The sequence below is a fragment of the Phasianus colchicus genome, chromosome 4, assembly GCF_987193195.1.
Source record: "Phasianus colchicus chromosome 4, bPhaCol1.hap1.1, whole genome shotgun sequence".
Lineage (NCBI taxonomy): Eukaryota > Metazoa > Chordata > Aves > Galliformes > Phasianidae > Phasianus > Phasianus colchicus.
Genome location: NC_143439.1, coordinates 21,490,128 through 21,517,329, shown reverse-complemented (window position 1 = coordinate 21,517,329; position 27,202 = coordinate 21,490,128). Strand labels below are relative to the sequence as shown.

Here is a 27,202-nt window from a genome sequence, read left to right as displayed (position 1 = left end):
TCTTTGAGAAAGTTATGATACAAACAGGCCAGGGTAAAGAAGTATACATTATTCCCTTGTATTCCCTGGAAGCTTTTAATACAGTACCAAATACATTATTAATGAATAGGGTAAGAAGGTAAGGAAATAATACTCAACTGGATAACAAACTGGCTTGCTTTCAAAGTCAACGAATGGTTATAAATGTAAAAGGAAGATGACAAATGCAGCATCACAGAGCTTAGTGTTAAGTCCTCATCTTTGTCATATTAATGAACAGGAAAACTGACAGAGCTTCAAGGTGTGCAATTTGATGTGTCAGGAATGCAAGGACCAGCTGGCCATGAACAGAAAGGAGGAAAATACAGTTCAAATTGAATGGGGGAAAAAAATGGATACGTATATGTCTTAGACATGATAAACGTAAAATGTATAAAAGTAAGAATAAGGAAGTTAAAAAATAACAGAGGTTATGCCCAGAATTATGGGCTGCATTGAACATGTCAAAGATCTGGCAATGTTAGATACAAAGTTGAAAACATCAGGTAATTGGATAAATTATACACTAAATTATGTTCAAATTGTTTGTTAAGAATGTAGAATGCTGCATAAATACCATTAACCATTCAATACCTGGCAGTAGATAGAAAGGACAAAAATTCTATGCAAAAGATGAAGAAGGATAAATCCAGTCTCACAGCACGAATGAGTGTGAAAAGAACTGCAAACCAGAATATTAACTTGAATCTGTCCCAGGAAGACAAAGATTAACAGCTCAAGTTTACTTGTTAGCTGTCTTCATGCAAGGAACTGATAGGTAAGGCAGCAGACAGAACAGCAAAACAAAATTTTCTCTTATCTTCCTGTTGTTCTCAATAAATTAGGAGGTATACAAGTAGAGGACAGTTGGAAGACTGCTGTGATACTTCTGGGAACAAAGAGGGATTTAGGGCACCATATTTGTAAAGTGTGTGTATTAGAGCACTAAGTGATGCTCTTCATTGCCATGCTCTCTAACTAATGCAGTGTATGCTACATTTATCACTACTCTATTTGTCCTTGTATTTGAGCTTTTATGTTAGAGCCTCTCCAGAAGGTGCATACTCAAAACCAGTGATTGGAAGCAGCTCTGTGGCTATCAGATCCTTGATTTACATAGTCATCTGCCTTTTCAGTTTCCAAATGCAGCCTGTAGGAGAACCAGCTGGACAACATTAAGACAACAAATGCAAGCTGCACTTCACAACATCTGACCATACTCATTGGTATCAAGATGGCTTATTCTTTTGACAACAGCAACTCACAAACAAACATGGGCTGATGCAAATGGGTAATTGATACTTGAAGAGCTCACAGAGGCAGTAAGACTTTTCTGCCTGAAAATACAGAACTATGAGTGGCCAATTCAGTCTGTAATTGGGGACTGTTTGTGGATTCTCACTAATGTTCTTGCATCTTTGCATCTGAGACAAATGTTTGCTCTCAGGCAGTTATCTCTGTTGAGCTGCAGAAGATGATAACTTCTTTTTCACCTATGTTACAGAAAAGAGGTGTGAAACCTGCAGCTGTCAAGAAACTCTAACATGTTATCTTTTGAGATATCCAGAATTGGTTCTAGACACAGAAAACTCATTTTCCACTCTCCATAATGCTTTTTCATAGATCTGAGATCTCAGTATTTTGCAGCCTAAAGTCAAGCTAACTGAAAAGCTAGAAGAGGAGGAAAATGAGATTAGGTTTGGACTAAGTTGTTCTTTGTTATATTCTATCAGGATAACATATTCATACAACAAACAAAATTCTGGAAGGTCTGAGTGTAGGGAAAAAAGAAAATACAGAATCAATTCTTACAGAAAGAAAAGGCTATCACAAGAGTCACCACCTTCTATTTCATGTGCAAGACAAGATAAACCATAAAACAGGCCATTTCTCAACAAAGCAAGACCAAAAGCTGACTGTATGTTTCTGCAGTATTCTTAAGGAAAAACACACAGGTTAAGTGGGCAGGTTAAATGACGACAGACATCACACTTACCTCATTTTTGGAAGATTAAAATATTAATATATAAAGAGCAGCGTAAAGAATAGAGTGAAACAGAACAGAAGAGGTTATTTTTTTCACAGTGAGTTATAATCTCATTTGCCTTCCTACTGATGTCAGATGCATACGGAAAAAATAGGACTGAAAGCAGTGATTGTGGGAGATCCTTTCTCACAGGCTTTTGTGCTGTTGATCAGGGCACTGAGAACAAAATGAGCCTTCTCCCTGTCTCATCTGAATCCCTCTCACAGAAAGGGGATGAACTAAGCTCTGCTGGCCTGCTCTATGTTGCTTTTCATGGATTCTCTATGTTAGTATGGAGAATCTTTGTGGTTTTCTTCTACTATTCTCTTGAATCGGCCTATGACTATTCTTGCTTAATTCTGAACCTATCTCAGGTATTCTCATCATCTCACTGGGTGACTGAAATATAAAGGCACTGACAAGCGCTCTGATGAATCTTACATCTATGCTTCATATTTAATATTTTCATACAGAATTTTTCCTCAAAGACATTCAGATATTCACCTTTGGTAGATTTCCAGATTTTCTATCCACATATTAAGATGCAAATTGCTCTCCTTCTCCCTCCTTAGAGCAATCTGCTAATGCTTCTTTTCATAATATTGTCAGTTTTTAACTTTTGAATGCTCAGTTTTGCAATACTAATGACCTTTTTTTTGGTAGAATATGCAAAATAGAGTAATCTGCTGTTAGCACCACTGGCATCAGTGGTATTATTCCTGCTCTTTGTGAGTACAATGATGAATAGAAATAGGCCCAATGCACACAAGAATAGTTTCTTGGGATCCTCTTCTGGACAATCTTCCATTTAATTGTTTCTTTTACAAAGCTTTCAAGACATCCTGAATTTTCTTTATAAGTCTTTCCTCCATATTGGAAAAAATATAATAATGTTTTTAATAGGTATGTAATGAATGAAGCTATGAAAATGAAATGAGGGCAGAAGCAGAAAAGGAAGCAATCTTACTCCTGTGGAAAAAAAGATGTATTGCAAGTCTGCTTGCTTTATGTTACTACACGGAAAAGAATTAGTATATCAAATGTTCTCATTTGGTATATTATCTAGCTTCTGGTAGTTCATTTATAGCTAGATGGTCATCAGCTCTGACCTATCCAGTGACCTTTACACAGTATTTTATATTCTCTGCCTTTATGAACAATCTTTTTCATCCTCTAAAATCATAATTGACAAAAATGATGTTTCATCCGTGATGTTTGTAATAAAAATAATATAGCTTCAAGTGCCAACTGACAACATTATTTTCTGAGCACAGGGGAAACATAAATCTTGTGAGACAATCAACTGCTAAATCAATTAAAAAATAGAGGCACTCCAGTTAGCTTTAACCGTTCATTATCATAAGAAATTCAAACACTCGGTGCAGCTGCCTAAGGCATCAGCTAACCAAATCTGCACTGAAGTTCCAACAGTTTAAAAGTTGGAAAAAGTTGCATAAAAGTGAAGTTAAAATATTTGAGTACATCTTATCCAAGAAGATGTTTATTAGAGTACAGGATGCCATCTTGATGTGGCTACACCCAACCACTGTTAGCCTCCTCAGTTTCTTAATTCCACTGAAGTGACAAACACTGCAATATAACAGTAGGTTCTATTCATAGCACTTAGAGTAATAGTTTACCATAGAGCTGCCTCACTTTATCCTTGTAGAACATCAGCTTCCCTTAGGAAACAAACAAACAAACCAAACACAAATGCACAGGAAGAACGAGCTGATGCACATAGGGCATCACCAAATCCCTGTGAAATCCATTTGGCCTGTTGTACCAATAATTCTAGTTGCTAGCATTAGTGAAGGAATTTTTCCAAGTGTTATTGCAAATCACAATATTCCCTTTAGGTTATCACTGACAGAATTTTAAAATATTTACATTATTTATCACTTCCTGCACCTCCTCATCTAAATGAGAGCTGTAATCAATAAATCATCAATACTTCACTTTTTTTTCATTCTGCAGGATGTAAATTGAGTAGCTTTACATTGTTTCTATGCATGTGTGTAATGCCCAGCCTTTCCTAACTCATCAGAAACAAACTTACTTCTAATCAATAAAGGTGCACCTATCATAGGAGTCGTAACTACTTTTATATGCTGAGTAATGAATCTAAATAGCATGGGATAAAATGGCAGCAGTTGTTTATGCATTCCAGCTCTGTATCCTTACAGCTTCTGTAAAGATGAACAGAACTGTATCCACTGCTTAGGCAATATTTTAATTTTATTCTGATTTTGTGCTTTTAACTCTTTCTGTCTTTCATGAGAATCAAGAACTCTCAACACCTCAGATTCCATTTTACAGTAGACAAAGAACAGAACAGAACAGAATAGAATAGAATAGAATAGAATAGAATAGGACAGGACAGATGTAAATTAAGTCTCTCCATTTCTGCAGCAGTTTTAAAAGGACAGAACTGTAGAATGCATTGCTATCACAATATATTTTCCCCTTCCTGATTTTTTTTTTTAATTTAGTGATTAATAACAAATGGTAAAACTTCATGAACAATTTTTTTGTTTTGTTTTTGTTTTTCTTAATAAAATACTTCCTTCAGGAAAGATGAGATAGAGAATGAGGTAACAGTAAATGCTGAAGATACAGCTGGCACACTTCCTGAAATGGAAGTCACGTTGGGTTTGAAGCAGTCCATAGAATGGCTTTTTTGAGTACTGCTATACTTCACCCAGACTTGAATGGAATTTCAGTTTACTTAGGAAATTAATTAACTTTATTTCAAATCATAGGGGAAAAAAAAACACTTAAAACTTCTTACCATTACCCTCAAACTTGTTTTAAAGGTGTCTTTTGATAAGGAAAAACAGCCCATTAATCTGAATGACAATTCTTACTGCTTTCAAAATGAATCCACTTAAAAAGTCTGGGACTTCTTATGGGAAAGTTTAAAACTATTATATTTCAAATTAAATTTGAAGATATTGCATATTGAGATGCTTTTTTTTTTTCTCCCATCACTTTTAATTACTTGTAAATTTGCATGAAAATAGGATCTTTATTTCTTGAAAGATCATCTGCTCCTGCTGCTTTTTCTTCATTGAAGATGTCACTTGCAAGGGGTTAGATCTTCAGGTAAGGTAGAAGCAAGAGCAGATGGGCTCGGAAGAAAGAAAAATTTTATGCACATATTATTTTTAATACTAAAATAAAAAATGAGGATAAGAAGTGAAAATACATGCTCTGAAACCAACATTCCCATATTTTTCCAGGAGATACAGCTGTCTCTCCAAACAAAAGTTATTTTAAACTTTAAAATTGAATTTAAAATATGCAAATACAATATAAAACTCTAAAGATTTACTAGATCACTGTTTACTCAGGAAGATCCCCTAGTTTGATACTAATAGTATAATTATTTACTGCACCATAAGGAAACACAAGGAGCATGCAGTCTGGTTCATTTATGCCCTCAAAATAAGACTTACCCTTTACTAAAAGAAAAGTTTCTAATTCGTGCTAAAACACATGGCTGACTCCTACCTAAACAGAAGCATTTGTTTTGCAAAAAATCAACCAGTCAAATGCTTATGCATTAGTGAACAAACCATAAGGAGGCGACAGTGAAAGGCCATGAAGAGTGAATGACTTCCTGGCTCCTCCATGTACAGATCCACTTGAAACACAATAGTGGAACACATTGAGGGAGTTTGCACTGCCATGTGTCTATGCTTTTATAGAGAACTGAAGCTATTTAAAACCTGGTGGCCCTTAATATATGTCTTCCTGCTTCTATTTCTCAATAATGAAGCTTGATTCCAGCTATCAACATAAGCAAATTCATGAAAATTGTGAAGAGAGCTTGTATTTTAAAAAGCCACTGAAGAGACTCACACATTAAAATAAAATGGTTCTGCTTTTAAAAGAGTTATGTATTCAGTATTATTGAAGATGAAGTGGTCTTTAGATAGCTCTGCACAGTTCCATAACAAATTTTTAGGTTACTTTTGAGAGTCATTGCAATTGCATGAAGCACGCTCTCAGGGAACCATCCTGAAGTTCATCACACTCTGAACACAAAACTGGTGATGACAGCAAATAAAGCTGTATTTCATTGGGTATTCCAAAACCATATGCAAAAGTCTGGCTGTGTAAGTAAGGTTTTGGAATGACAAAATGGCACTAATGGTGTCAACAGTCAGATTCCTGAGACATGAAAGGTAAACTGGAGGCAGTACTGTCTCTCTGCTGAAAGGGGGCATCACTTGATTCTGGAAATGAGGGGAAGGGAAGGGAAGGGAAGGGAAGGGAAGGGAAGGGAAGGGAAGGGAAGGGAAGGGAAGGGAAGGGAAGGGAAGGGAAGGGAAGGGAAGGGAAGGGAAGGGAAGGGAAGGGAAGGGAAGGGAAGGGAAGGGAAGGGAAGGGAAGGGAAGGGAAGGGAAGGGAAGGGAAGGGAAGGGAAGGGAAGGGAAGGGAAGGGAAGGGAAGGGAAGGGAAGGGAAGGGAAGGGAAGGGAAGGGAAGGGAAGGGAAGGGAAGGGAAGGGAAGGGAAGGGAAGGGAAGGGGAGATTTTAGAATGTGAGTCCTACTAATTAAAATACGACTGTCAAAACTCCAGAAGTGATATTTGACCTCATTTCTTTTGGTACAGAAAATGCCACAGAGGTAGAGGCAAGGCCCAGCAAGTACTTTACCTGTGGACAGGAAAAACTGACAGTGCATTTCATATACTCAGATTCAAATCTCCAATCCAAATGAATTGCTACTAATAAAAACAAAGCACAGAGTCCCTTTTACATTGTTTTATCCTGTTTAAAAGACAAACATTTGCACACTGCAAGCCTCAAATGGATAAAAGCTACCATGAGAACTTATAAGCCATCTGCTAGCTTACTAATGAAGCCAGTAACTATTATTGTTTACAGTTGAACACCGGGGGTCATGCATATTTGCTGTAATGAAAGAATCAATGCATCACTGCAGATGCTAAAAGAGAACTTTTTTTTTTTTCCAGACGGCTAATTATAAATACAATAAAATAACAAATTAAAAAAAAATCTGTTCATACCCACAGAGAAATAGTGCTTGGCACACCACATGCAAAATGCAGCACTCTTCTGTTGTCTAGTAGTCTCTACTTGATAGACTCAGCTTACAGAAACAGAATTACAAAAGTTACTCTTCAACACTAAACAAATAGCTGACCACCAAGGAATGCTTTGTCCCTAATTCTCTAATCTACACAAACCTTCTGCATTATTTAATTGTTTGGTTTATCTGAATGTAATGATGAAATGTGCATTAGCAAGCAGCCAGATATTTCTTACTGTTTCACTCTATTTCTCTTGCCTGAAGAAGACACTATGACACGTGAAAACTTGGCTCAGTTGGGCTATTAAAAATGTCCTGAAGTTTCTTAGAGTTTTTAAATGTTAGCTGATATGCAGCAGTTATACAATCCATTTCTGCTTTACTGCTTAATCACTCAAGAATGCACACAATAACATTAATTTACAACATCTAGCAAAAATAAACAATGATAAGTATTTGGACATGTGTACCTCACGAAATTCTTAAATTCATTGAAAACGAGGCATTTATTCTGAAACCTCCTTAATGGCCTTCACATGTTCTAAGAATGTACTTTAACTTCAGAAAAATTTCCAAGCTTACTTTTTTAGCAAGCTTTACTTTAAAATTTCTAAGAGCTTATTTGCTTTGCTGAGTTGAAACATCGCAAATGACTCTTCAAAGACCTCTGGTACCCTGGTGCATGGTGCAGCCTTCTTGCAGCTCGTACTCTTCTCATTCCACCTACAGCACATGAAGAAGTACTTATTTTCTGTGTGACCAAAACGCAGCATAACATCCTAGACAGATGGGTTGGGGCAGGCAGGAAAACTGTATTATTGTAGGTACCAAATCAGTAAACAAGTTAGTTAAGAAAAAGGACAACATAAATTCCTCTTGTACTGTGATGCAAACTTACAGCAAGCTGTACCTAAACTGGAGACAGAAACAAAAGAAGCTGTTCACAGAATACTGATGATATTTTCATATTGTGGCAGTGCGAATGCCCAGTGGATAAGAGTGAGCAGAGTTCATTACTGGGAGCTTGCTGGAAACTGCTGGCCCCACTGCAGCCCTTTGCTGTGACCCCCACCTTGTTCATGAACCACAGACACGTGGCCAGAGTGCAAGGCAAACTTGCTGTGCCAATCACCATGTAAGCACAGCCCACGTGTGCTCCTTGAGTATGTCTGTGCCTGGGACACTGGGTAGTAGGAACATGGAGATGCCTGCTTAGCATCCATGCCTTGCTTTGGCTGACCTAGCTGCACTTCTTGAGAGAAAAATCCTGAAAGAGCCGAGCGGTCAGAGTGTGGACAAGGATGAGGAGGATGAATGAGTTTCAGTTCCTACCCTGACAATGTTTCTGTCTTTGTGGACTTCAGTAAATAATTTATATGTCTTAATTCTCTGTTTTGTAAAATGCTCGAGATAATAGTTTCTTCCCTGAACCACATGCAAACATATATGAATGTGCTTGCTTCCCCATTTACAGGGGAGTTGCAAGAATTAATTAGTTAATGTTTGCAAAGTGCTTTGAAGGCAGAAAGCACTCTATAAAAGCTAATTATTAAATCAAAGGTTTATCTGACTTTATTACTAAACCACTAATAAAATAAGTTACATAGCATGTGCGGGCTGGAAAAGGCACTTTCGCTGTCTAAAAGATATAAAGGTTTTAATTAGCAAATGTTTTGAAAGTGCTTTGCTGATGAAAAAAATGCTAAATGTTAATAAAGGTTTTCCCTAATGAAAACAGCTACAAAATATGAACTCCTGGATGCTACTGTAACTTCCGCATGTATCATTTAAAGTTTCGTCCCATGAGAACAATCTTTTTATTTGAGGCACAATTTTTGTAATATTGATGAACAAAATTGTGGTTATTGTGTCAAATAAATGTTCAGATGCGGCAAGAGATTAAAGGTATCATTCTTAGCAAAGAATAGCAAAACCTAATGTATTGTCAAATTATACATATATACACATACTATTGTTTTTACTATTTAGCTTAAAATTGCCTTTTGCTAAGCTTCCAAGCTTCTGCTACTTTACAAAGTTCAGCTTTTCCACTCTACATGCACATGCGTGACCTGTGATCCACATGCTATCTGAAAATCCAAGCATGCAAACGCATTTGAATCTGTCACAGGCAGTTAGAAAGACTGAATTGTGAAACTTACTCCAGCCTTCTGACATACAGTGGTTTGAAAAGGAGTTTGAAAGTACGTAGATCCTGATACGCGTGATACCTGTCATAATGCGTGTCTGTAGAAAACATGAAACCTCAAGTAATGAGAAAAGCTCCATTAAACCACTCTGCTGAGAGGGGAGAGGCATGCCAGCATCCTTCCTGCTTAGCACAGTGCTGGCTGCAGGAGGATGAGAGTGCGATCAGTCAGGCCCACTAGGTGAAGTACTGCAGCCTGGCTGCCAAGGCAGAAGCTGCCCATTTCCATGGCCCAAGAGATGAAATACCAAGTGCTGTCCCTACTGCTTCTGGCAGAAAAAAAAAAGCTCCAGGTGTTGCTCCTCCAGAAACCAAGGGGTCTGCTGCTTTCTTATGTCACAGATTGGTGGCTCCAAAAGGTCCCTCTAAAATCCCAGAGCAAGGGAAATAATATGTTTTCATTAATGTGAGCCATAATGCTCAATTTCAGGGCAGGAAAACATCCAGAAGATTATTTGTTACAGGAAGGTGTTGTGCTCTTTTCTGTACTCTCTTCCAAGCTGCCTGGATGAATCAGAGCAGCAGCAGAAGGGATAATCCTTCATCACTGCATCTATTTGTCAGGCTATCCTGAAGGAATGAGAAGCGAGATTTTTGGGATGGTGGGATGGAGGGTTCAGGGCTGGGGAAAGGAAGAGCCACCTGGGAATAGATGGGAAATGAAGAACGCTCAACAGATTCAGTAAAATATCAAATAAGCCTTTAGCAGGATAAATTTAAGGTTACGGATCTTCTCTAAGCCCAGCTTTTTGGTATGTTTTCTTGGGTTACAAAATTACCTTATAGAAATACAATTACTTTAGTTTTACAAAACAGTTCCGGACTAACTAATAAAAGGACAGTCCAAAATATTTTGCAGTTAGTCTAAGACTATGTACAGTGAAAAGCATCAAGATTGCAATTGCATGTAACAATCAGTGTTGATTACATCCCAGTGCTTATCAGAAGAAGAAAGGTTTTGCATTGTGATCCCCTGGCACTGATAGCATTTGGCATGGAGGAATCACGCTAAGGATTTTAAATAATTGGACTTAAAAAGGACTTCCCTTGGTGCTGCAAAAGCATCAGCTGTCAGGTTAGATTGGAGAGGAAACAGAAAGTTTCGACAAACCCATTACGGGTTGTCTTTCATCTATCACTCTTTGGCTAAGTTCAAGGTCACTGGGTTGACTTGGGTTGGTGGGTTTTTTGGCTATTTCTTAGTTTTCAACAGGTTCTTCAGTTCATTTTTTGACACTGTTTCCAAAAATCTGACACGGCATGACATCATAATTAATCTGTCAGGATGATTTGGTATATTTCAACATAAGAATCTTCTGTAAATAAAGGGAAGGGATAAGAAAGAATTTTAGCTCTGCAGTCTGGTCTAAGGCCTTTGATTTTACTTTGATTTAGAGATGTCATGGTTCACTGAAAGCTTACCAGAGTGAGTTTAATGGATTAGAATATGTTATTAAAATGAGATTGCTAGAGAACTGTATTCCACAGATGTGGAATATTGAGAGGGGAGATTAAACAAGCAGACTTGCAAGAGGCCTCTGTACCTTTCTTTGTTTACACTGAGACACAGAAACAGATTTCTTAGAGATACATGCAGGAAAGTGTTAATATTTGACGTGGTGTTACGGACACATAAACTCTGCATATGTATTTCTGAGAATCTCTTATGTTCTTTTTCAGGTTTTTTTTTTTTTTTTTTTTTTAACAAGATTTCTTTCAGGGATTTCTTTGACTCAAGGAAATCTCTTTGAATAAGTAATTCCTTGCCTCCTTCTCTCTCCCCTGCCCCAGTGTGTGTCTTTTCCTCTCACCAAAACAAAACAAAGCAAAATAAAACAAAACAAAAAGCCTGCATTAGTTTGTTCAAGACCTAAGAAAACAACGTAGAACTTCAGAAATAACACATTTTTATCAGTGCGACCTTTGCTTTCTCTTAACAGTATCCCAAAGACTGTAATTAGTGGTTATGTATAACTTGAGAACAGTTCCTTCCCTGTAAGCAGTATAGAAGGAACACTGATTTTGGGCCTTAGTTTCACATGATGTCCTCCAATACCTACATAAGCAGCTTAGTGCTGCTCCTGAGCATCACAGTAAGCCTTACTGGAACCTGAAATGTTGTGGCATATGGTAAAGAGACCTATTGGAAGGAGGAACCAGTTCTGGTGGTAAGTCCCAATAGAGGGGAGCTAGTTGGATGCACAGGACGACCTGAGGCACGGATTGGGCATGAGGATGGCAAAGAGGATGTCAACTTCTCCAGCTCTCACAGAAGCTGCTGGTGTGGCAATGAGGCATTAGTGTTGTTTCTAGTCCACAGAAGGATGTATAGCACACTCATCTCCACTTGGAGCTTTTCCCAAGAAAACACAGGGGCAAAACTCAGCATGCCTGGTTTGGCTTTGACTGAGTTCTGTCACACAAGAGCAAGATGGCTTCAGTGATAACTCCAGCCACAGACTCTAACAGCAGATGTCACTGCTGGCAGTGCAGTCATTGCAGGCTATTCACCCCATCAACAGGTACTGAGCTGACTACAGCCACCAGCAAGACCGGTCAGGGCGTGGGGATCTGGCATATCATAAGAATGGGACAGTGTGGTAACAGAGGTACAACAGCTGGCACCAGTCATGGAGCAAGCAAGGCCCATGGTGCCAGATGCACTGTGAGCCCTGCCCTGACAGACCCCACAAGAACAAAAATGTGAGGTGGGATGGGGAAGGCAAAGAAAATAGCAAAAGCCAGCACCACACCTGACACTGAAGAAGTCCCACCAAATCCTGGTGTAAGCATACGAGGTGAAACTAGATAGAAACTGTGCAACAGCCAGCCCTTGCTTCACTGCATTTTGAAGTATACTCCACTCTCTTTCCTCAGGTTGAAAGGCCTTGTTGTGCAATCAGAAAGAAAAATAAAGTTGTTTTTTTTTTTAGAATTCCTGGATTGGAAAGCAGGCTGCTGTATAACAGTACCATAGTTCTGTTGCATATTGTATTTTTTGAAATAAGGAGACAAGTGGTAAGCAACCAGTGAGTTTCTGAGCTACTGCTTGAAAACCTCACTTTTTCCTTTTCGTAAGAGAACACTTTCGTTTTTGTTGCTCAAGGTGGCATATTGAGTTGGAGAAACAAGTGTGAATATTTCCATTTAAAAAAACCAACAAAGCCTGTAGTGAATAATGATACCATTGGAGGCTGTTGAGATCACAATCCTGAAAAGATCTGCCTTTTGTACTCATTGCCTATCTTGGTTAAGAGGAAATCAGTATGGATCCTAAACATCCAGCTGCTGATTTGTTGGGACACCGCTGCTCTAGGTGTGAAGCCACACCTGGACTGTTGGGTTGTTCCAGGCTCCCCACCACAAGCCAGGCGTACACGTCAGAGAGAGTCCACTGAAGGGCCACAAAGATGATGAAGGAACTGGAACATCTCTCCTCTGAAGAAGCACTGGTACTGCTCAGTCCAGAACAGGCTCAGCACAGGGAGGCACAGGGACAGAGGAGCTTATCAATGTCTATAAATACCTTATTTATGTAGGGAGAGTGTGAAGAGGACAAAGCTAGGCTCTGTTCAGTGGTGCCCAGTGCCAGGACAAGAGGCAATAGGCACAAATTAAAACACAGGAGGTTCCCTCTGAACATCAGACAGCACTTTTTCACTGAAGGCATGATCCAACTCTGGCACAGGCTGCCCACAGCACTGGTGGGCTCTTCAGCTATCAAAGCCACACAGACCTGGCTCTGGGCAACTGGCTATAGACATCCTGACTTGAGTAGAGGAGTGGGACTGTATGAGCTCCTTAAGCTCCTTCCAACCTCTCTATTCTGTGATTCCTCAGGAGTAAGCATCAACTATATATCCTTCAGCTTTGCATTCACATCTTTACAGAACAGCTGATTATCAGCAACAACTCTTACATTTCAGTCAGAGGATTACATTTTAATACTTAAATTTGCAGACTTTGCTGAGCTTTGAATTATTTTCTTTGAATTATTCTTCAGTATAATATTTTTATATTCTTGGAAGTTATTTCTTTATTAGTGCATTTTGGTTGTGAAAATACAAGTACAGCTAACCACAATTTATGCTTTTCTTATGCTGTTTCACCAAGAAATTCAAAGAAGAGCTGGAAGAATAGTGTCACATCTTATATGTGGACACGGGTATTTCAACATGTGCTTCACCATGTGGACTTTGTAACTTTTTCAGACGTTTTATCTGGGAATGAGAAACTAAATAAAAGGACTTTTTGTATGAATTATAGTCTGTTTTTTGTGATAAGAAAGCGTATCCCAAGCATTTCTGAGACCACATATTGAAATAATAAAAATGATATGGTGCAGTTTGACAGATTCAGCTCAGGAGCTGAAAGCATCCTATGTTCTGATCCCTATCCTATTTCATTTAGGTAGTTTTTACTCCATTAAGCCATTTAACGCATCTGCTTTCATATGTCCACCACAAAGTGAACGTAATAATTGTATGCCGTCATCTTTAAATCTTTTCATCGAGATTCCGGGTTTTGAATAACCAGACTAGAATGAAAAATGCTTTGGGATGATTAATACAATTCAGCAACACCTCTAGCAGTCCAGCAGTGCTGAATCTTGCTTGATTGATTCAACAGTCCCATTCCTACTATACATTTGCACAGGCTCCCAGATTTTATTTTTGTAGCATAGTTTTTAGCCTCTGTTAGCAATCAGATAGAACTGGGGTTTGTCTGTTGTCTGCCAGGATAGAAGTCGAACTACTTTGCACTCAAATGAGGAAACCGAGCTTTTTGTCATTGAGGGAAAAGAAGAAATGGGAAGCAGAAACATGCATTTCTTTTTCATATTGCAGTTTGGAGGGCTTATACTAGTTTTGTGTTTCAAATAGTATTTTTCATTTGTTAGGAAAAAAAAAGGTTCCTTAAGCTTCTTCATCATACAGATCTTTTTTTGATCATGCAAGTTTTAAACGTTCAAGCAATTAGTCCAGTCTACTTCATTTACTGCATTGTGTTTCTGAAAGTACATGGATGATACAAAAGAGAGCCATACTTCCAAATGTCACTGATAAAACATTCATTTTTTGTATTTCATCCATTGCTTCCTTCAGATGCAACACAGCAGACATATGTAAGTGCCACCTTCGGGCTGTGGTGGGCACACAGTCCTTGCACCAGTAGAGAGGGAATGTTAAAAACATTCTCTCTGTAAATCTGTACACTACTTGGAGTCTCTTAAATACTTGACGAAATTCATTGCTGTTCTCCACCAAAGAGGTGTTACTAAGAAACTCTTTCATTCTTCTCTCAGTAGAATCCCTTTGTTGCTGGTCAATTTCTGTCTCACACGTGGCCAAAAGAGAAAACCAGGCTCTTGAAAACCTCTTGTGCTGACCAGGTGTGCCTTTGGGTTCTCCAAAGCCATTAGGCAGAAGTGAATAAAGGTAGAAGTGCAATTCTACAGTTATATGAGGAAACGCAGGAAAGTTAAATTTGTGTGCACTAGAATGAGAGATACTATTTAGAAAGAATAAAATACAGCAAGACTGTCTCTATAGAAAATGTAACATTGAGAGTATATACCAAGACTGCATCAAAAAATTATCTGGGAATATGTCTCAAAGGCTAATTTGAAACTTCACCAAGCCTAAGGGGTCTAGGAACAACCAAAATTCTCCACCATCTTTTTATTTTGCCTACAAAAATATCAACAATGTTAATCACAGTAAACAAAACTGAAAGCTGGATTAGTTTAAAGAGTAGTTTGGGCTGAATTTTAGAAGACTTTTACTTTGAAAGCGTTATTCACATTTCCATAGTTAAGCTTGAAGCAATACTATTACCTTGTTATTTCCACTCCACATACCTTAACTTTTTAATCAGAATAACAATCAGTTAAAATTGCTCTGTGCACTTGTTTTCAGATTTATGGGACTGTAGCTGTCTTCAAGGACTCAAAATGTGTATTTGGTGTAATTGCTGATTATTTTCTTTTATATATATGCATGAAAGAAAAACAAAGTTAACACTCTGAAAAAGTTTATATATATATTTGAAGAAGATTCTGGTATGGTCTTTTTCATTAATTCTATGGAAAGTCTTTGTAGGACATCTTATTTTAGCACTACTCCACTTGAACACAGTGGAAAGAGCAGGCTTTGGAGTAAAGAGAAAAGTGGAATGAGAGTAAGTATTATCAAAGCCGTTCACTGGCTTCACTGTGTCTGCAGAGCTTTGTCATAAATTCAGCAAGAAATGGTATCATTCAAAGATCTTTTACTGTCAGCCATATCCATGCACCAGGAGCTGACAGTAGGGAAAGTAGCACTCCTCCTCCTCTGCTTTCCCTCCCTCACGTACAGTTTTACTCCACAGGACTTTAAAAACTGTTTTTAAAACTGAAAATCTCCAGGCACAATGGAGTCTTACTTAGGTTTTTGTTTGTTTGTTTGTTTTGGAGTTGCCCTTGGTGTTGCTGGTTGTTTGTTGTTTTGTTTGTTTGTTTGTTTGTTTGAAGAATTGGCTGTTTTAGATAAAAATTGCTGTGCTTATAAATAAGCCAATAACCATAATGCTGAGAAATATTGACATTTTTTACAGTTCTACAATAAGCCATATGTCAGGGAAGTCAGATTGGCTGTCCAGATTGGTTTGTACAGCGTTTAAGTGTCTAAAAAAATAGCAGCATAAACAATACATATATATTCAAGCATTTGTCAGATTTTCTAGAGATTCATTAATTCTGACAGTGTATTTCATAATTCATTCTGCATTCAAATTCTGTTTGAAAGCAGTGGAGACTGAACTATGATGTAGCCTTTCAGGGAGACAGCTACAGCTCTTGATTCTGAACCATTTGTGGCTAGTATGAATTAGAACTGTAACGACTGCAAATTTCTTCAGGGACATCACTTGAGTGGATCATCAAACTAAGAGAGTCACAGATATGACTTTTTTGTAATCACAGTTAGAACCACGAGCAGATTTACTGTGAATCAAGAAGCAAGCAGGGAGTAGCAGGAGATGAACTACATTAATACAGACTGGAGTAAGGTACACTTCTTGTTACATGAAAGGCACAGCTATTTGCCTTTGCAGATCCTCTTTCTGGATCTCTTTCTGTACTTAGATTCCAAATTTTCCCACAGATATTTTTCTCCCAGCTGATAACGGTAACACAGAAAGGACACAAAACAACTGTGATTCTAATTTCCTTTAACTCAGTCCTTTAACTATGTACCACATATAATTCCTCAGACCTGTTAAACACACACAGCAAAACAGAGGAACGATTAACTCCTTCTCATTGAGCCTATCTTGTTGTTTATCATTCTTACTGATAGACACATAAGCCATGCCACAGCTACATTTTTCTGTACTTCAGAAAACTCCTTCCTATGTACCCTTCTGTGCTCTGAATAAGGCAAGCTTACATCTTCTGAACTATCCTGTCTTATACAATTAAGCCAAACAATCTGTGGTATGATTGTCAGCTGACAGCATCAGCACAGCATGCTAGGCAGGTTATCAGTTGAGATGTAGGTGTTCTTGCAAAACTATTTACAGTTAAAATTAGTAGGTTATTTCAGACTAAAAAGAATCATCAGGAATGCTCTGTTCTGCCCTCCTATACTAGACATATTAAAAGAATACCATAGTGGAAGAAACTATTTTCTACCAGTTCAAATTGCAAAATAGCAGAAAAGAAGATGGGAATCTACTAACTGCAACAAAAGCTAACATTCCTATTGATAACGATAAAGGTCTGGCATTTACTTACACAAGTATTACCTACTTTTTGTCAGCATTACTTCAACTATTGTCATTGCCAATTTAGAACTTCTCAGGATTCTGGGCTGTAGATTCACATGTGTACAGTGAAGTCCTCAAACAACAGAAGGAGGAAGGGGGAAGCCTAAGACTTACCATGTAACAGCCTATGTTTAAGTGTAACCACATCTGTATACACACACACAAGCATCCAGACAGGAACTAGACAACTATGCAGTGGTCTTAACATATCTATTTCCAAAAATTAAGAGTTGCCATTTCCACCTGTTAGCGCAAACGAAAAAGTTGACTTTTTCTGACGAAAAGTTTTACCCAAAGAGATAGTTATAAATCAGTGCTACATCCATGCACACCACACACGGACTGCTGAAGTCGTGACACAGGACAGCAATCAGGTATCACCTCAGGAGTCATAATTAATTTTGGGGGTAATACTGACAAAAATGGTGTTTCAGTTTTAGCTTAATATCATGGATTTTCTAACCACATGCTCTCATTTGTGTGGATTGTTTACAAAGTAGGAATATAGCAGTGGTGCTGTATAACAGGCCTGCTTTTTAGGAATGAAAAAGACTGTACCACTATAAAAGCTTCTTATTCATGCCAAGGATAGCTGACTGGCAGCTAGTTCCAGAGAAAATAATAACCTCTGTAGCTCTTCTCAATTTACATAACAAGAAACATTCTTGATAAAGCAAACTAGAACAGAAGTCCAGCTTAGACTGTCACATGATTGCCACGTGTACTTTCTCACTGAAGGATAACTTTCTCACTAAAAGCAAGTTTATAAAATTAGACTCTTGGAAGATATAGAAGTTTCAATGGATAGTAAAAGAACTTCACACTGGTTAAAAACAAGGCTGGACTCCATAAACCAATCAGCTGACTGAAACATAATACTCTCAATGAAAATAAATGAGTCTGTCACTTTAGAAGGCAATGATCCTGTTACTTTCTGTAGCTGAACTCTAATGGAGATGCAGAGGCTTGTACACCTCAGTTCTTCTCCACTGTTAACCACCAGGGCCTTACTTGAAGTACATATTTTCATTACACATTGCCTTCATTCAGCAGATGTGAAAATAAAATCTCCAAGAGAGTTTGAAGGTTCACCAGCAGGTGTTTTTGGGAGGCATACAGCTATTCACAGAGATGGAACAGCAGATTAGTATTACAGAATAAAATGATTAGAATGACTAAGATAGCAAATGTCTTTACCAATCAACAATTAGCTAAATTAAGATCATATCTCCCTTTTCTTTTGCTTTCTATTTAGGAGCAGATCCAACAATGAGATTGGATGCCTGCAAATCAATTACTGTAACACCTACTGGTTGGGTGCCTGGCCTCTGACGTGGAATCCAAAACCCCGTTGGGCACTGGACAATCCCACTGCGCAGTAAGCGCAAACTGTATCAGGAGAATAAACCATAGGGCTGAGTACTAAGCTGTGGAAGGACAGGCAAAAAGAAATAAAACCAACAACACGCCCACAGGTCTGGGTTCCAAACCTTCTTTCCCACAAAAACTTGGCTTTTTCAATCCAGAAAAGTGAAAACGATCCAGAAAGCAGGGATCAAAACCTGGGCTACTCAGAAGTGCCAGCCACCGAAGCGCGGTCATATTCTCGCTCCGCTGCTCCACTTCTGGAGCCAAACCCTGGGGATCAGATACACATGCTAATTAACAGAGCTCGTTAGGTTACCTTCTATCAGCCGAGCCATGGCAACCTGCCTCACTACTCCTCTCCCGCGCCGTAATTCACACCTGGCTTCTCAACGCAACGTGCGTGCGGCCGCCGTTCAGCCAGAAGGGCGCTACGCAGTCCGCGCACGTTCCCTGCCGGCGCTTCTGGCGAAAAACAAACGACCGAAAAGTTTAAAGTCCTCTCAGAGTTGAAGAGGAAAAGCTCGAAATTGAAGCGAAAGGGAAAAATGTTAAGCGTCGAGGCCTTTCTACCAACCCTCGAGCCCTAACGGAGTTTTAGAGCGAGTTCAGAGGAGCGCATTCAGGCGGCGCGCACCGCGTAACGCTCGGAGGGGAGCGGCAGGGCGGCAACGGAGCCGCCCGCGCAGCTCAGCTCCGCGCCGCCGCGGGCCGGGAGGGACGCGCCGGGAGAGCCCCGAGGGCCGCGCCACCTGACGGCGCCCGGCGGACAAAGGGAGCGCCGGTCGCGCCTCGCCTCCCGCAGCCCGCACGCCGCCCCCCGCTCCGCTTTCCCCCTTCCTCTCCGGCCGGCTCCGGTGGAAGCCGGAGGGCCTGCCTCGGCCCCTTCTCCGCCCGCCCCCGTTTCCTCCGCCGGCCTCGTTCGTGCCCTTTTCCGCCGCCCCGCCCGGGCTTCCCCCCGTCCAGCGGGCGCGGCGTCGGGGGCAGCGCCGGCAGGGTTAACCCTGAGGAATGCGGCGGGAGGAATGTGCATGCAGATGAGGTGGATGCTAATCTCATGCTAATGAGCGGCGGCCGCGGCCGCCCGGGGCTCAGCCGGGCTCCCCGCGCCCAGACGGCAGCTGGGCTCCGCCGGGAACCCTGACCCGGGCTGCCGCCCGCCCGCCCGCCCGCGGCAGCCCCGGCACGGTGGGCCGAGAGCCGGCGGCGAAGGAGCGCTCGCCGGGCCCGCCGCCAGCGTCGTCCCCCGGCGCCGGGCCGGGCTCGGCCGCGGGCCCCCTCCCCGTCCTCCCGGCTCGGGCGGGGGCTTTTCCCGCTTCCCTCCTTTCTTTCCGTCCCTATGGAGCAGCCGCCCCCCCCGGCCGACCATGCCTAGGAAAGCGGGGAATGGGCAGCTCCCCTTACCCGATGGCTGGGAGGAGGCGAGGGATTACGACGGCAAAGTCTTTTACATCGACCACAACGCCAAGCGGACCAGCTGGATCGACCCCAGGGACAGGTGGGTGCGAGGCGGGGGCCGCGGCCGCGGAGCTCGGGACGAAAGCTGGCCGCGGGCGCCGAGAGCGGCCGGGCTGCCCGACAGGTACAGAAGTTGGCCGCGGGGCCGGCCGCCATCCCGCCCCCGTGCGGCACCCCGGCCTCCCGCCCGGCCGTCCCGGCCCGAGGAGCGCCGCGCTGCCGGGGAAGCGGCCGCAGGCCTCGCGTGCCCGCTAGGCCTCGGCTCAGCCCCCCGCCAGCCGCAGGCTCTTCCAGCTCGGAAGGCTCAAACGGGCGAAACTCGCCTCCGAAACGCTGTGGCGAGCGGCGCGGGCGGCTCGCGTGCTGCGAGCGCGTGAGTCATCGGGGCCGGTCTTCCAGCTGGGGAGGGGCGGCGGTCGGGACGGGCGGCGGGTCGCCCCGCGAGCCGCGCGGAGAGGAGAGCCGCCCGGGTACGTGCCTCGAGTGCTGGCCGCAGCGCTCCTGGAAAGTAATTGGAAGAGAGAACTTCGTGTATGTGTTGACGTTGTGCTACACGCGGGACGGAAATAATGCGGTCCGTTCGAGTTATCAGAAACTTTAGAGCAGGCGTTACGAACGCGCGGAACGAGCCGTCCTGCATTATAAATGAGAGCCTGGGTCTGTGTTTCTCCCTGCGGCTCGCGGGGGGAGCGGTGACAGGCAGCACGCGCTGCGCAGGCCCGCTCCGCTCTCGCACTTGTTGCAGCAGCAAATTCCAGCCACGGTGAACTTCGTGCTTAACGTGCTTTCAAGTGCAAAGGAATTTAAATGCCTTGTAAATATTAGAGAGGTGGTAAAGTGTACGGGACGGTGTTGTTTATTACACCTGTGATAAACTGGCCTTTTTGACTCATTGATTTTTTTCTTTTTACTGCGGACAATAAAAAAGTTCTGGCTTTCCCGTCTCTAGAAGTAGTGTATTTAAAGAATTACTCGGCGTTAAACTTTGAATTTCTGCTTGCAAAGCAGAGTGTGAGGCGGTGCAATCGAAGTGAAGCAAAAAGTGAAATTTGAGAACCTACTCGTTATAATAGTGCCTCAGGAGTGCACTAATTAGAATTATTTTCTACGTGTTCTCTGGCCCTGAAGAGTTCAAGGGTATGCATACTTGGCGGTAAAGTTTGAGTCTTCACTGTCATTAGTAGGCTGCACAGCTAAGTGAGTAGCAGCTGTCTGCTTGCCATCCTACAGGTACAGGATAAATACTGTTTCATTAATACGTTGATTACAAGTGAAGGAGAAATCAAGTCCTCGATGGTCTGTCACGAGAACTAAGGAAGTAGAGACCACCTTGAGAGAGCACGATGTTTGAAATAATTGCTTACCCTTGTCAGTCATGGAAAACAAACAGAGAGATTTTGTGCTTTGGAATTCCTAACTTAGTGTACGTGGCTCAATCACGAAGCTGAATTGCCTGCACGGAAGACTGACAAGCCCATTTAATCTGCAGTTTACATTACCTGTATTTACAGTATCTGTATTTACAATCTGTTTGTACTGGTGACCTGGTTTGGAAAAAGAATTGTTTGAAAGTCTTGTGATGGCTTTGCTTGAGAGTCCTTTGTATTTCCCAGGTATTTAGAAAATGCATATTCTGAAACCGTACGAACATAATGAGGGCTTGCTGTCAGTAAAACTGAGATGTGATCTTCCAAGTTTGTCAATACAGTAAAATCTGGCTTTGCGTTGGAACTGAAACTGCCCTTAACTTGTCAAAGTGAAGGTAATGCATTCTGCAGTAAGACTGAAAACAGTTTCATACTTCGGGGCTTTGATTTCTACTTCTTTCTGTGAGAGAGATTAAAAAGTTTTCATAAAGTACTTGTGGACCTAAAATCCTTCATTGGTAAAGCAAGTGTAGAAGAGGTATGGTTTTATTGACATTTTTTTCTTCTGCTTTTATGGTACAGCATTCCCTGGATATTTTTACATAGAAAAGTTGTCTTTGATGTTTTAAGATACTTTTTAATCTATTTTGATTTAGAAAGTACTAGCCTCCAATATTTGCATTGTGAGACTTCTGCCACATGTCTGTGGGTCAGCAGGTGTATTTGGGAACAACTGGGAGTCTCGCTGTTACTGGTAAGAAATAGTCATGTCTAGAAATAAACTGAAAGAGAAAATAACATATTCCAAAGCTTATTGGAAAAAATTGTGGGGTTTTTTATTTACCCTTACTCATTTCATCTGCTTTTCTAGACGTTCTGATTGTACATGTTCCTGTGTGTATGGTTTAAGTCTATTACTATGATGATATCTTTGTGTACAACATGAAGAAAATCTCACATCAGCCTCAACCTTGAGGCTCAGTTTTCATTTCTGCCTTCTTCATTTCTCTGAGTAACCCCATTGACGTTAGAGAAGCTCACATTTGCGAAGGCAAAAGTGATTTGATTTGTGTGTTTCTAGCAGTGCTGCAGTTTTTAAATGTTTTTCTCTGTTCAAGAGTGAGAGTGATTGCCCTCTGCAAACTCTTAGGCTACCATATTGAAGGCTGATGGTTGAAATGGGAGGGTACTTGAGGTGTAAGTTTGAGGAAGAGGAGACATAACAGTGAGAATGTGGGAGTTGTGGCAACTTTTTCACTGACTAAATATATGGATGTTATTGCTTCTCACATCTTGGTTTCTGCATACTAAATAGTCTGTGCTCCACTACTCGCCATCACTGACATAAAATACATAGCTATATTGATATCTTTTCTAAAATGAATTCCACATCACAAATCCTGCAGCTGCAACTGGTCTTTATTTAAATGCTTGTCTGCACTCACGTTGGAGCGTCAAGGAATGAGCTGCTATGGAAAAAAAACTAACACTTTCTTTCTGCCTCCACTTCTCTTTCCACTGGGAAGGAACAGCTTCCAATACAGAGATGTATTTAAAATCATTCATGGTATGCTTGTCCGAGAATATTTCTAGGGGATTCGCTAACTCCGTAACCAAGGTAGTACATGAGAAACATTGGATGAGCAGAAACCAGAGCTGAGCTGCTTGTAGACTGAAAGAGTTTTCTTAGTGCTGACGTGGACAGGTTATGAAGTTTCCATTGCTGCTTTCATCTTCTGGGTAGTTGAAAACTCTACCATTTTTGTCGTGGGTTTCAGTTACTGGGTGGGAGTTGTCTGTCCAAATTAAAGCTTCAGTAGTTGCAGTTAAATATTGTATCCCTTTCCCTTAGGGAAGAAGGACACTTTGTTACTTTGTGTCTCACTGGAGCTTACTTCCTCCTGTCCGGTGAACATCAGAAGCTGCGAGAAGGGGCGGTGCTGAGGTTGCGATCACTTGAGCAGGGATGGATCTTAATTCTGAGTGCAAATCTTAACACTGCTGATGTACGGTACAACTGAGGTGTCCCACTTGTGCAGCTGTGTGGTGGGATCAGACGATGTCTGTTTTCCCTCACTTGTAATTCCCAGTGTCTTTTCCTGCCTTGTTTCAGCCTGTGGTATCATCTGCCTAACTCCGCGTAGCTTGTTCATGTCTGCTTGTCTGTCCAGGAATGTGCATATTCCATGTGAAACTGTCTGGTATCTCATTCCAGTTTCAATGACAGGTTGGGAACTGCTTTTATTTAATTGACGTATATTTATTCAAAATAAAACCCGTGATGCAAGTTCTGAACTCACAATGAGAGACTAGCTGTGTCTGAACTTCTGACACCCCTGTTTGTTTATCCAGTGTAAAGCACAATTCCAATATTGCAGTGCTAGCCTAGCTGCGATAGCATCAGACAGCGTTAAAATACGTAGTGGTTGGGTATGTGGGCTTTTTAACCAGTCTGCCAATTGCCTGGAGCTACGTGTTGTTGATTTTAGTGTTAGTGAAAATGGTACGGTAACTCATTTAACACTTCTTTATTTCTCTGGAAGTGATAGGACTGCTTCATATCTTTCATCTCAGAGCACGTAAAGTTAACAAGTCAGGAAATGCTGCAGAGTATTTGCTTATGTGTGCAAAGTATGTACCGCTGCTAGAGCCAAGGACTGTGACCTGTTACGTAAAATGGGGCAAGTGGTCTAGACTGTGGTTTACCTAGACCCACATCTGTAGTGCTTGCCTACTACAGCTATTTCGATTAAAACCTATCTTGACTTACAGGATAATATTACGGTAGTTCTCATGCACAATATAAGACATAGCTAATGAGAAATTGTACACAAGGAGGAAAATATGCTCGCAAATGGAGCTGAGCTGATTACTAGAGATGTTTTCCTCTTACAGTGTGGTTAAACAAAGGAGCCCTTCAGAGCTACCTTATTTTTTCAGAGAAAGGAAACCGACTTTCCTTCACAGCCATTACTTCAAAGTAAGTTTTCATTGTAAGAATAGAGGTCTGTATAATGACCAAATAGGACAAATTACCTACAACTTCAAGTATTTGCTCAGGTTATGTTAGTTCTTGTCTTATTCCAGTTGAATAACTTGTGTTCAAGCCTTTGGTGAAAATTCATTGCTTAGGCATGTTATTAAGGTTATAATTGCGAGTAAGAAAAGAGGATTCCCTATTTTCATTCACTAAAATTGATAATGAATGGTGACAAGTTGAATTTCATTAAGTGGGTTTCATCGTTGTTGGTACTTTTTTAAATCTGGAAATCGTTACAGATATTTGTGACTTCATAATTTTTATATCATACACATGACTAAAAATCAGAAGAATATTCATGCAAGTAATGGAAGACCAGCACGTGGCAGTACTGCCATGGTGACACATCTTCAGGCAGATGTAGATGGAAACAATGCTGAGATTCTAGAACTGCTAAGCTGGGTCATGTAAGTCTTTATTAGAGCAGCCTGCATAAGAAGTGGAAAAAGTTTGCAGAGGGGTAATGCATTCCTCTGTCTGGACTGCTGTGATTCTGTTTGCTTGCCCCAGTCTTGCCAACCGGTAGTAAACTAGGGGATAAACAGTAAGCTGAAATGAAACCCCCAGTGTTATTTCCAGCAGATCAGCGTTATGTTTCACTGAAGGGATACTGGTGCTGCTGTGAGGAAGGAGACAGGCCCAGAGATGGGGCAGAAAGGGAGAGCGCTCCTGCAGAGATGAAAATGCAGGTAGATCAACTTCACCAGCCATGGAGCTGTTTTCATAACGTCCACTTCTGTTGAGTTTCCCCATTAGTTTCAGTGTGTGTTTGTGTTCACCTTCGCTTTGCTGTGAAGCAGCAATACAGCCATCACAGGTGTGTTGATCCTAAGCATCTTTTCTGTTAGTAAGAATTCTTTTTATGGTATTACAAACTTCTTATTGACTGTTTCAGTGTTTGTTACTCTAAGACTCTAGAAGCCAAGATAAATTGTCACTGCATGGTCCCAGAATTAGATTCTGTTTTGTGCCTCTGTTGACAATGTGCTTATGAATGACTGGTTTTTACTGTGTGTGAAAGTAGGTTAGAAATTCTAACTTTACTACATTTTATTTTAATTACTCATAAAATGTGTTTTAAACTCAAATGTGAAGCATCTCACCCTGCAAGCAGTGTCTTGCAGTAAAAATAGGCAGGCAGAATGATGATGTAACTCTAGGCTTTGAGTGTTTTATTGGGTGAAGCAAGTGGGAGCTGCTCATCTTCATTGATGCGTTTGAGAGAATTGTCTCTGTGGACAAATTGACTTGTCCTTCTTTTGGAAGAAGCAGCTGTGGGCTGAAAATTGGACTGATAGAGAAATTCTGGTTTTCCTTTTTTTTTTTTTTTTTTTTTTGCTTGTTTGTTTTTTGCATGGTTTTTCTTTTTTATGCTTTTGTTCTATTTTATTTTGAAATAGCACTTTTTGAGCTTTGCTCAATTCTCTTCCAGTGAAATTTTCTGTATTAAACAATCATTAATGGTGAAGTGCCTACCTGATGAAGTCTATCTCTGGCTCTTGCTTTTCAAAAGGATGACAAAGAGCTTCTTGAGGGACAATTGTTTTGATTGTTTATGGTTCTGTGCTAGAGGCAGTATGAGTGATATGAACGTATTCTGCCAACTGAAAGAGTCATTTGCATCTCATAGAACAAGACTGGGTGCTATCCTTTGAACTTGAATACTGTTTGTACTTGAAGAAAGGCAACCTTATATCATCAACTCTGAATACTTATCGTATTCAAAGTAATTGTTTGTATATGTAAAAACATAGATTGTCTTGGGAAAGTCAACTCCAGTTTGTGCGAACTTACCACTGTGCAGTGCCACAGGTTGGACCTGCTTTGGTGTATCTGTGCTGTTTTTCTCAACTCATTAAATCCAACTTCAGACTTCATTTGAAAAGCAGAGCAACTGTACTGGGATGTCTTCCATGATATGCAATTTTTTCTTATAATCAAGTTTCAAGGTCTAGATATGTCAAACTTGTTTTTACTTTTAGTATAGGGGAAAAGATTTAGAAGAATCTGTATTTTCAACTGAAGTCCTGCTGGGACATTCCCTGTTGTGTATTAGCAACTTTCTCATGTTGTTAATTAAGGAAGAGTACATTCCTCTTGGTTTGTTTTTTTTTTTTTTGAAAGTATATTCAAGTATAACTGTACTAAGCTAAACTGTACTCTTGACCAGATGAGCGTATTGAATGGCCTGCAGCTATGGCTGGTGAAGAATTATTATTGATTCAATGCCACACCCTTTGGTCTGAAGAGCTTGTCTCCATTAGGTGCCTTAGAATGTTTGGCAGGGCTGCAGGTATCTCTAATCATATGATGGATGGACTTCTGATATTCTGCAGGTGGTGCACAAGCTCGTGGTGCCACATAGCAGTAAGTATGCCCAGCGCACAATGAGTGGCACCTGCCTTTTAGCCATGTGGCAGGTCTGTGTCTTGGTCACACCTTGTCAGGGAGCGGGATTTGACCAGAGCACTGGTGTTCTCTGTCCTGCAGCTCTATGGCAGTGGTTTTATTTTGATTGTGCTGTGGAGGAGCACTTGCTACGGAGAAGGGAGGTTAGTGCAGTAAGGCTGGAGTAGCCGGGGGCTGAGCAAGAGAGGGAATGTTTGAGAGTTTGGGTTTAGTATGAAAGGACAGCGGGAGTGGGACATGTAATGGAATCTAATGGATGCTACATCTCTGAAGCTGTCGGGAATTACTATTGCTTGTGAAGCCTCTTCAACCTTTATTGTTTTCTGCGTTTTCATCAGAGATGCATGTGATACAAATTCTATTGTGAATTAAATGGCATTCCTATAGGTAGTCTGTCACACAGGTGTACACCTACTTTGCTTGTCAAATGTGTGCTGTCCATT

General features: G+C 40.9%; 2 protein-coding genes across 8 annotated transcripts in view; one reads left to right on the top strand and one right to left on the bottom strand.

The window, feature by feature from the left end:
• DCTD (dCMP deaminase) overlaps positions 1-20,026 on the bottom strand; it is a 54,403-nt gene extending 34,377 nt beyond the window's left edge. The window contains exons 1-3 of one of the 5 annotated variants that reach the window (XM_031607472.2): positions 19,890-20,026; positions 18,805-18,950; positions 7,728-7,828 (exon numbers count right to left, since the gene is read on the bottom strand). The gene's annotated coding sequence lies outside the window, so the exon portion shown is untranslated. Of the gene's footprint in view, positions 1-7,727; positions 7,829-18,804; positions 18,951-19,062; positions 19,217-19,889 lie in introns of those variants that run through there. The other 4 variants (XM_090138913.1, XM_031607471.2, XM_090138914.1 and 1 more) reach the window with 4 other exon arrangements.
• Positions 19,745-27,202, top strand: part of WWC2 (WW and C2 domain containing 2) — an 85,649-nt gene continuing 78,191 nt past the window's right edge. Inside the window, exon 1 of one of the 3 annotated variants that reach the window (XM_090138909.1) lies at positions 19,745-19,983. In XM_090138909.1, coding sequence (XP_089995035.1) covers positions 19,853-19,983 — 131 coding nt within the window. In that variant the 5' untranslated portion in view covers positions 19,745-19,852. The remainder of the gene's footprint in view (positions 19,984-27,202) is intronic. The other 2 variants (XR_016465922.1, XM_031607466.2) reach the window with 2 other exon arrangements.